This window comes from Vombatus ursinus, unplaced genomic scaffold, assembly GCF_900497805.2.
Source record: "Vombatus ursinus unplaced genomic scaffold, bare-nosed wombat genome assembly UNPS02010394.1, whole genome shotgun sequence".
Taxonomy (NCBI): Eukaryota; Metazoa; Chordata; class Mammalia; order Diprotodontia; family Vombatidae; genus Vombatus; species Vombatus ursinus.
The window spans coordinates 6920072-6930324 of NW_020950172.1; the positions used below are offsets into that span (position 1 = coordinate 6920072).

At 59.7% G+C, this 10253-nt stretch overlaps 1 protein-coding gene and 1 pseudogene across 1 annotated transcript in view; one reads left to right on the forward strand and one right to left on the reverse strand.

Annotated features, from left to right (window-relative positions):
* The window catches only part of SBF1 (SET binding factor 1), a 33851-nt gene extending 26990 nt beyond the window's left edge, over positions 1-6861 (reverse strand). Inside the window, exons 1-9 of the mRNA XM_027854369.1 lie at positions 6731-6861; positions 6527-6615; positions 2564-2649; positions 1861-1998; positions 1621-1758; positions 1418-1528; positions 749-854; positions 261-393; positions 25-133 (exon numbers count right to left, since the gene is read on the reverse strand). Of these exons, the coding sequence (XP_027710170.1) occupies positions 25-133; positions 261-393; positions 749-854; positions 1418-1528; positions 1621-1758; positions 1861-1998; positions 2564-2649; positions 6527-6615; positions 6731-6861 (1041 nt within the window). The remainder of the gene's footprint in view (positions 1-24; positions 134-260; positions 394-748; positions 855-1417; positions 1529-1620; positions 1759-1860; positions 1999-2563; positions 2650-6526; positions 6616-6730) is intronic.
* A 2073-nt stretch (positions 6862-8934) lies between these two features.
* On the forward strand, positions 8935-9295 carry LOC114037500 (annotated as a pseudogene).
* Positions 9296-10253: the final 958 nt, after the last annotated feature.

Here is a 10253-nt window from a genome sequence, read left to right on the forward strand (position 1 = left end):
CCCCGGCTCTCCAAATCTCCTCACCAGCTCCTGGGTCTCTGCCTGGAACAGGGAGTTGACGCCAATGATGAACGGTGTGGGGGTGCTGAGAACTTCGAGGAGCTGCGCGGGCAGGATGGGCACGTAGGTAAAGCTGAAACAGTTGGGGGGTGTCAGAAGCGACCCCGGAGCTGGGGGAGGCGGGCACGGGGGCATCCCCCGTGGATACGAGGCAGCCAGGAGGCCGAGGGCAGGGCCAGGGGAGGCCTGGGGCCTGGTACCTGTATCTGAGGGGGAAAAGCAGGGCAAGCAGGCCCCGGCACGCATCAGTGAGCCGCTGGTAACTCCGTGACAGGAACAGAATCTTGTGCTCTGTGAGAGCGGCACAGAACAAAGCCAGCACGTTGGTGATACCTGGGAGCAGACGGTGGGCTCAGGCGGTGCCCCCTCCCCAGAAGGCAGAGGACGGGCAGGCCACGAGGGCCCGGCCCAGCCCCCACAGGGCTCTTCACTAAACAAGCCTGACAAGTGAAGACCCCCCCGCCCCCCAAAGTGAGGAGGAGCCCCCAGCCGCTGCACAGCCCCATCCCACCTGCAAGAAGTTCTTGTGAGGGAGGGCGGCTTTTCCTCTGTCTACCCCTCTGAAGCATGCATCCTCCTGCGCTCCTGGTTCTGCCCCCCAGGCTAAGCCGCCCCCATAGACAACAGCTCACCCGTCATCCCGTCATCCCCTAGAACCTTCGTCTGCCCAACCAAGTCAGGGCCTCACCCAGCTGTCGGAAGAGTAGGGCCACGCTACAGCAGCTGACGGGCAGTGAGTCCGTGAGGGGCGTCTGGATCACCTGCCGGTCACCGGCGCCCAGGGAGATGGTCCTCTGCGGAGAGGGACAGGGTAGGCTTAGCTCCCGGGGCCACGCTGGAGCCTCATTCTTCTCTGTCCCCTCCCAACTGCAGGTTCTCTCCCCCAGGCTCATGCCCCACGGCTACCAAAGGGCCGTGCCTGGCATTTCCCGGCCCAGCCTGGAGAGAGGGACCGGCCCCCCTCCCCAGGCTGCCTCGGGGGACACGGACAGATACAGGGGCCCTGGGGTGGGGGGTCAGTGGTCCATACCGCTCCTTCCTCCACAGAGTCCGGCTGCGCAGGACAGACAGAGAGACACAATTAGAGACACACGACCAATCAGATAAGGGGGCGAGGAAAGAGCCACCCCAAACGGAAGGGCGGACAGAGGTGCCCAGGAACTGAGAGGACAGACACACAGGTGCCCAGAGAATAAGAGGACAGACAGAGGCCTGAAAGCAAAAGGCACAGAGACAGACCCAGGGAGTCAGAGGACGGACGGGATCCCCAGACAGTGAGGGGAGAGACTGACGTGACACTGCGGAAGAGGAGGGGCCGGGAAGCCTCTCCCCCAAGCCGCCCCGAGGCTGGGCCCACCTGGGAGCCCCCGGTGATGGGAATGGTGCAAGTGAGCAGGTTGCCGATGACGTTCTCCAGGGACACGCTCAGTCCCTCCACGTGGATCGTATAGATGAGACCGAGGCTGTTCTGCAGAAAAGGAGGGGCCGGGAGCCATGGTCAGGGGGCAGGAATCTCAGGCACGTGGTGCCCAGACCCACCCGACATGGCCCCCTCCTCACCCGGAACACCTCGGCATGGTCCAGCCGGGACACCAGCACCAGGGTCTTTGGGGCAAACAGCTGGGTTGGGGGCACCAGGGCTGAAGGTGAAGCCCTCTCTCCAGCCTCCTCCTCTTCCTCTCCACTGCATGCTGGGGCCTGGGGGAAGGGAGGGGAGGACGGCCCCAGGTGAGTCCTTCTTCTCCACCCTCTCGGAATCCGGTCCCCCACCCCACCTCCCCACCCCGCCTCCGGCCTGACCTGGGAGGGCTCCACAGGCTCCCAGAAGGTCAGGCAGGCACAGTAATGCCGCTCTGAGTTGATGTCAGTGAGAACAGCAATGAAGAAGGTCGGCGGGTTCCGCTCAGGGCACAACTGCCACCCACTCGGCTGGCAGAACTGGAAGGAAGGGAGGAATAAGGAATCAGCCACCCCGGCCCGGGAGTCCCTGCTGTCAGATGTCACCTCCAGCCGTGGGTGCATTGGCTGTCACTGACTCACTGGGTGACCAGGGTGTCTCGGAACTTCAGTTTCCTCATCTTAAAAACCGGGGCGCAACAGCTGCCCTCCTCACCTCTCTGAGGACTCGCAGAGACACTGAGCACAGCAGGGCTGCAGCATGGTCCTAACAAAGGGCTTCCGTCTAAGGAGGTGCCCGTCCCCCGCCAAGCCTCCCCCGAGACCAGCAAGCCTGCACAGACCCTGAACCTGCTCCCTGCCTCCATTGATCCCGGGCCTAACCCGAGACTCAAGGCTCATTCCTGGCCCAAGGCCTCAGACCCCAGGAAATCAGGCCCTCCCAGCCATGCCATCCATCCTCCCTGCCCAGAGCTGGCAGGGGAAGGGGAGGCAGGAGCCCAGCACGCCCCAGTGTGGCTCTCCCAACGCCTAACACTGGGCCCAGCCAGGCCCGGACACTCCCCTCAGGTCACAGCTCTGACTCCGCAGCGTCCCCACAACTCACCAGCTCAATTCCTTGGGGAAACGGGTTATCCTCCCAATCCTTCTCCGGGAAACGCTGGAGGATCTGCCCATGGCCTTCCCCACTCCCTGTGGGCACAAGAGGCCAGCGATCAGAGACACAGACCCACCCAGAGCAGCCTCTGGCTACCCTCCCCAAGCCCAAGCCTCAGTGTGCCATTCCCCCCCTGCTGCCACAAGATGCTGGTCTAGGGAGCTCTGAGATCAGACCCCTTCAAAGACATGAGATGGGGAGAGCCCTGAAGGCGACTGTGCATGTGTGTGCTGGGGGGGGGGGGCGACAGACGGCACTCAGGGGGCACTGAGGCAAGGTCATGGGCCCAGCTCTGGCCTCTTGCAGAGACCAGACACACCCGGGCATCGCCCACCGTGTGCTGGGCTCGCTCAGCACGGAGGCTACGAAGGAAGGCAAAGGCCCTGCCCCCAAGGACCTACAGACAACAGGAAGTCCTCTACAGGGGGAAGAGAGAGTAAGAGGCAACATTTCTAGTTCCTACTATGTGCCAGGTCTAAGCGCTTTACAGTTATGAGCTTGTATGATCCTCCCAACAGCTCTAGAAGGGAGGGACTGTTATCCCCATTTTACAGAGGAGGAAACTGAGGCAAACAGGTGACTTGTCCAGGCTCACACAGCTAGTGAGTCTCCAAAGAAGGGTGGGGATGAGGAAAGGCTTCGTGGAGAAGGTAGGATTTTAGCTGAGATTTGAAAGAAGTCAGGTGGCAGTGATGAGGAGGGAGAGTGTTCCTGGCATGGAGGTAGGGAGCAAGGAAAAATGCCCAGACCCAAGAGGCCGATGTCATCGGACTGAAGAGTACGTCGTGGGGAAGGTGGTGGAAGAAGACTGCAGAGGGAGGAGGGGCCAGGTCACAAGGGGCTTTGAATGAACACCAAACAGAAGACTTTGTATTTGATGCTGGAGGCCATAGGGAGCCACAGAAGTTTGCTGGTAGGGAGGGAGAGTATAACAGGGCTGGGGCTGAACTTTAGGGAAATCACCCTGGTGGCTGAGTGGCGTGGGGAGAGATTCAAGGCAGGCAATTAAAATAGCCCGGGCAGGAGGGGATGAGGGCCAGGTGACTGGGAGGATGATCATGCCCTCCACAGAACTGAGAAAGGGCGGAAGAGGGGAGGGCCTGGATGGAAAGGCAGAGAATTCAGTTGGGGACAGGGTGACGCTGAGATGGCCATGGTACATCCTGTTCGAATCGTCCAAGAGGCAGGTGGAGAGGTGAGTCTGGTAGCAGGCAGGCTAGAGAGTGACTCCTCACACCACCCTGCCCAAAAGGTGTCCGCTCACGCCTCCCCTCAGCCCACACGAGGCCTCCAGAGCTCCACCCTGGGCACCATGCCTCACCCCTGCCACCCCAAGCAACTCCACCTCCCGCGGGCCCCAGGCGGCTCCCAAACCCACAATTTCCACCCAAAATAGTCCTGTGTGGAGACAGGAGAGCAGAAGGCACCCACCCTCCGGCTACCCAAGGACACGAAGAGAAAGAGGCTAGAGGAAAACCCTGGTTCCAAGTCTGTTTCATTCCATGTGGGCATCAGGGGCTTGCCCTTGAGAAGGGCAAACAGCAGGTCTCTGCCTAAGCCACAGACAGGAGAAGCCCTCCACTACCATAGTCCCCTCCTGGGGTAACCTCGTTCTCCAGCCTTGGAGGGGTTATAGCTGTGGCATCCCCCCACCCCCCAACACACCCTGCCCAAAACCTTGGTCAGAATTTCCCCAGTGGCTGGGCTATACCCAACCTGGCGATGGCTCTGCCAGGCTGCAGGAGCCCCAGCACCACTCTCCTCTTGGAGCAGCGGGCAATGATGGGCTGGTTAATGCTTTTCTGTCCCCAGATGTCCACATACATCAGCTGTGCTTGCCTGGGATGGGGGTGGCGGGGAGAAAGAGGCCAGCTTGTCTCTAAGAGGAGGCAAGCTCATTCTTCTACCAAGAAGGTAAATGAGACAGGGAACTGAGACCACCCCATGCCCATCGAGGTCAGAAATTCAAAAGCACCTCCTCCCAAGCTAGAAGGAAGGTGTCTAACCTGGGCCCCCAAGCTGGAGGGGAGACACACTGCCTTCTTTGTATCAGGGCTGCTCCACGTGCCAGACAGAGGAAACCCTGCACAGGCCAGAAGACGGGTAAGTGCCCTCCCCGGCCATGGGGCTGGGTCAGTCAGAACCCGAGCTCGGCCCGGCCACAACCATTCCTTCTTGGAGAGCCCTGAAACCTCAAATGGAGTAAGTCCCAAGAGCTTCTGGGTCACCTTCTTACAGGAGCAGCTATTTTAAGCTGGACGGCCTCAAAAGTCATTTGGTGTCCCCCCCCCCCCAATTATATCATGCTGCCTTTTATCCCAGCCCAGCTGTATGTTGGGACGCGGGGGGGGGGGTAATTCTGTACCACTCTCCTCTACTCCCACCGCTGTCCACACGGGCACATTCACTAGGTGCCCTGCCAACAGCTGGGAGAATGGTGGGGCCCAAAAGGTGGGCTCTTCCACCTGAAGCATGCAGCCAGTGAGGGCCTCAAGTGGGTCCTAGCACAGACAGAAAGGGTGGGACAGGGCAGCACCAGCCCCACAAAGCAGGAGGGAGCCCCAGGTAGCCTGCCCACTGCAATCCCTGCCTGCCTGCCTGCCTTACCGCAGTGAGCCAGTAGGCAGAGCCAAGCCAGCTTCCTAGGCCTCGGGGAAGGCAGGACAAGGCGCCCCTCCCCAACACACTCAGAAGTCATCCCCAAGTCTAAGAAAGCAGCCAGAAACCAGTGCGGTCTCCAGGGAAAGGGAAGTTACAAGGAGGAGAGGCAGAAAGCAGGCATCCTACCCTCCCCCTCACGTCCCTCACTCCAGGGCCCCTCCAGCAGGCTCCAAACATAGCCCATACCAACTCTCTTGCCCCCAGCCCAACCCCACGGCCTTCCCAGGGCTTCTGGGGGCCTGATTCAAGATCCCTCCCCTCCCCCTGATGGAAGAGAGCCACAACTACGGCCAAGGGGCTGAGGGTCTCTAAGGCCAGGCAAGCACTCCCAAAGCCCAGGCCTCACCTCCGAAGGGGGCTCACCACCCCAGCACTCCTTCCCCACGAAGACCGGGGGAATCTGGAGGCCAGCAGAGAACAAGCAAGACTCTTGTTCTCCTTTCCATCCACTCCCACCAAAAAGAGAGCAGAGAAAAAAAGGCCCCAAGAGAGGATCTGAGAGATTCCACTTCTGGGAAATGCTGTTGAGCAAGCCGAAATCCCCTCCTTCTCCCCAGCCTGAAGGATGGAGGAGGAGCATGGGACCACCAGTCAGATGGACAAGCCATGGCTCCAGCCCCAGGCTGACCCCATCATTCGAGAAAGCCCCAGCTGATGGGATCAGTAGCATCTGATGGGAAGTCACCCTCCTCTTGGCAAAAAGGAATAGCCCATTCTCGCCTACCTTTCCCCTTTCCCCACAGGGAGGGTGGAAGGCCGAAAACAGGACCAAAAGCCCACCACGAAAAGGGGAATGAGGCACTGGAAGACAGTGTGGCATCTGGACTCTGGAAAACCTATATTCAAATCCAGCCTCAGACACTTAGTAGCTGTGTGACCCTAGGCCAGTCACTTCCCCCGTCTGCCTCAGTTTCCTCATTGGTAAAATGAGGATAATAATAGCACTGACCTCCCAGAGTCATGGAGGGGCTCAAATGGGAGAATGCATGGGATGCCTTCTGGGTTCAAGCCCTGCCTGTGACTCCTACTGGCTATGTGACCCTGGCCAGGCCCCTCAGCCTCTCAGTGACTTTGGCAACACTCCTAGGCTACAGAAGACGAGGGGACGATGGGCTCCGCTAAATGGGAAAGAGTTTCCGTGCCAAGAGTTCCCCAGGGGCCCCGGACCAATCAATGTCAGGCCTGATCACCAGGCACAGCCAGTCCGGGGGAGGGTGGAGCCCAGACACCCAAAGGAAAGGTCCCACTCACCACGAGCCAGGCCTGACTGTGGCCACGGCTGACGGGCTGAGGGGCCACGGAGGTGCCCGAAGAGGGGCCCAGAGCCCCGGTGCCAAGGGCTGTGGGCGGGAGCCACGGGGGCCCAGAGCACTGACTATATAAGGGCACTGAGGGCTCCGGGAGGCTGCTCACAAAACCTCAGCTTCCTGCTCCCCTCTTCCTGCCCTGCCTCACCACGAGCCGCCACAAAGGCAGAGAACCATGGAGGGGGGGGGTACAGAGGATGACAGTCCCTGACACACACAAGGCCCCCTGACCACAGTGCCGTTCAGGTGGGTCCGCCTCTTCATGACCCCAGGGACCATAGCACGCCAGCACTGGCCATAGGATTGTCTTCCCGAGGATATCGGAGGGGTTTGCTATTTTCTTCTCCAGTGGATTAAGGCAAACAGGGTTCAGTGACTTGCCTAGGGTCACACAGCTAGTAAGCATCTGAGGCCAGATTGGAACTCAGGTCTTCCTGACTCCAGGCCCAGCGCTCTATCCACTGCCGCACCCCCTAGCTTTCTTCACCTTGACCATGGCAGGGGCAATTACTGGACAAGGTGCCCACTGGAGGAGGGGTGGGGGGGCAGAGCTTTCCTAAGGGTGAGGAAGGCAATGCACTCGCTGTCCCCCACCCACCTGGAGCCTCAGGCCCTCCTCTCTGCATCCAATGCAGGCAGCTCACTGACCAAAGACCAGAGGTCGCATTACACCACGCTACTGGCTCAGAACGGAGAGGCCTAGTGCCACACAACCCTCCTCCTGTTACTGCCCTGAGGAAATCTCCCCCACCCGCCCCGTGAGCTCCTACCATGGCCTGGGCAAGGCCCCTCCGGTTCTGAGGCCAGAGAGCCCAGGCAGAATAGCATAGCGCCCACTGCCACCTCCACCCCAGGCCACCACCACGAGGTGACTGCTGTACTCAGGAGCCATCCGGGTCTGCTCACGGCAAAATTCAGGCCAAACTCTTGGAGTGGCACTTTGGTGAGAGGGGCTGAGGGTCCCGAGCCAGGAGAAGAGGCCAGAGTCAGACAAGGCCATCGTTCTCAAGTCTAGCTGATGGTTCTGCCTGGGGTGTGGCCTAGCATCTTTGAATGCGAAGGGCTGACTCATGGGAGAGGCATGAGATGTGATCTGCTAGGCCCCGGCAAGGCCCAAATAGCCAATCCACTAAGGTTTCTACACCTTACAACAACTCCATGAGGTGGGCGCTATTAACGTCCCCATTTTACAGATGAGGAAACTGCAACAGACAGAGGGGAAGTGACCTGCCCAGGGTCACCCAACTAGTGAATGTTTGAGACCGGATTGGAACTCAGGTCTTCCTGACTCCAAATCCAGCCAGCTGCCCGAGAGGCAGGGTCCCCTTCCCCAGAAGTCTTCAGGCACAGAGTGGACCACCCCTCACAGGGCCAAAGAAAGAATTCTTTTCAGGTAACAGTCTGGCTAGATCACTTCCAACCCCCAGGTCACGTGATTCTGTAAGCTGGCATTCAAGGCCTCTGAGAGCACGGCTCAGCCCCAGGACGTCCCAGGCACTGCTGGCCCCCTCTTCTCCAGGTGGTCTGATCGTGCCTGCATCTCTGCCCCTTCACCGTGAGGGTTTCCTGGGGCTCTGTCCTAGCTGGACGCTCCTCCCCTCTCCCTCATTAACCTGGATGCCTCTCAGAACTCGTCCTCCAGCCCCATTCTCCCCCCTGACCCTCAGTCCTCCAGCACGACGGCTCATCAGCTCATCAGATCCCTCCAACTGCGTGGCCCAGACACGCCCCAAACTCATCCTTTCTCCCCAAACCCTCTTCCCCAGCCTCCCTGGGCATTACCCTACCTGAGCTGGTTAGAAAACAAGAATCTATTAAGCACCTACTACATGCTGGGCACTAGGCTAAGAGCCCAAGCCCTGCCCTCCAGGAGCTCTCAGTCTAGTGGGAGCTTCAAACAGCCAAGTGCAAACAAGCCACAGACAGGAGCAATGGGAGATGAGGGAGCCTCCTTCCCCCACACATCTACCTTGACAGCCTTCTCCACTCACAAGGGCCCCGCCACAACCTCCCAGCAGGCCTCTCACCCTAGGTCTCTCCCCATCCCTGCTGCCAAGATGATTTGCTTTAAGTCCAGCCTGACTTTCCTGCTCTCCTGATTTAGACCAGAATGGCTCTCCATGGCCTCCTCAGTTTAGCTTATAAAGCCCCGCCCCACCCCCCCAGCCTCCTCTTTGATCTAGCCCATTGCACACATCTCCGGTCACCAGGCCTTTGCAAGAATCAGGCCAGCAGTGCCCTCCCACCTCAATGCCTCCTCAGAGAATTCCTCTCTTCCTTCAAGATACAGATCAGAGAGACTGCACCGGGCAGTTGACTGGGGGGGGCGGGGGCGGGAAGCTAGACGCCGAGATGGATGCGTTCCTAATGATCCGGCGCCACAAGGCAACGATCTTCACAGACGCGAAGGAGTGGAGCACAGTGTTTGGGCTGAAGCGCATCCTTCATAGAAGGCATCCTCAAGAGGCCCCCAGATGAGGAGCGGCTCTATAAGGACGACCAGCTGCTGGATGACAGTAAGACCCTGGGCAAGTGTGGCTTCACGAGTCAGACAGCCAGGCCTCAAGCACCAGCCACTGTGGGGCTGGCCTTTCAAGCTGATGATGTATTTGAAACATTGCGCACTGAGTCCTTCTCCAGCCCTCCAGAACTGCCAGATGTCATGAAGCCTCAAGACTCTGCAAGTGGCACCAATGAGCAAGCCGTGCAGTAAGGGCCCAAGGCCCCACCCCCTACAGTGGCCTAATACAATAAAAAATTCTGGTGTTAAAAAAAAAAAGACACAGATCAGGCAAGCACCACTATCAGAAGCCCTTCCTGACCTCCCTCCCATCAAGCAGTTGGATGGGCGCAGGAGCGCCCTCCCCAGACTGGTCCTGCTTCCGGCCCGGTCCTCACAGCCACCACCCAGGGAGGCAGCTCCCACGGAGAAGGGGCCAGCCATCCCCACCGGCTGCCACCCACAGGGCAGGCCCCCGCCGAGCTGAAGCGGCAGGACCCTGAGGGAGAGACAGGAGGCAGCAGGTGCTGGGCAGCTCAAACCACCACCTCCCCTCAGACTCTGATGCAGACAGCCCAGGACCCCGAACCCAAGAGGTCGCCCTGTGCCCTCCGCCCCATCCTGGGGAGCTGCAGCCACGGGGAGCGAGGACCCAGACAAGAACGTGTCCTTGGCCCCGTCCGGTGGTTCAGCGTCAGAAGCGGGTGGGATTTCAACAGTGGAAATGGCACGGAAGACGAGGCCGGACCACCCGCTTTGCTGCTGCCCCCGAAGGCCCAGGGGACCTCTGCGTGTCTGCTGCAACTGTAGCTGAGGCCTTCCCCAGGCGTCGTCTCCTCGGGCAGCCTGGGAGTGCTCTGAGAGCAGGGACCGTCTCCCGTTCTACTGGATGCCCAGTGGCCCGGTTCTTGGCACACAGTAAGTGCCTACTCCAGACTTCATTCATTCATCTGTATTTATTCTGGCTGTACTTATATATGTCCTTACTGTTCCCTCCACTGGAATCTCACTTGAGTGAGGCACATTTCATTCTGTGTCCCTGTATGCCCAGCACAGCGCCTGGCACCCACTAGGTGCTTACTTGATGTTCCCTGCGTGGCTCAGGGTGGAAGGCCTGAGCACCTTCAGCACTGGACTCTCGAAGGCTGTGTTAGCGCTAGGGACCACTAGG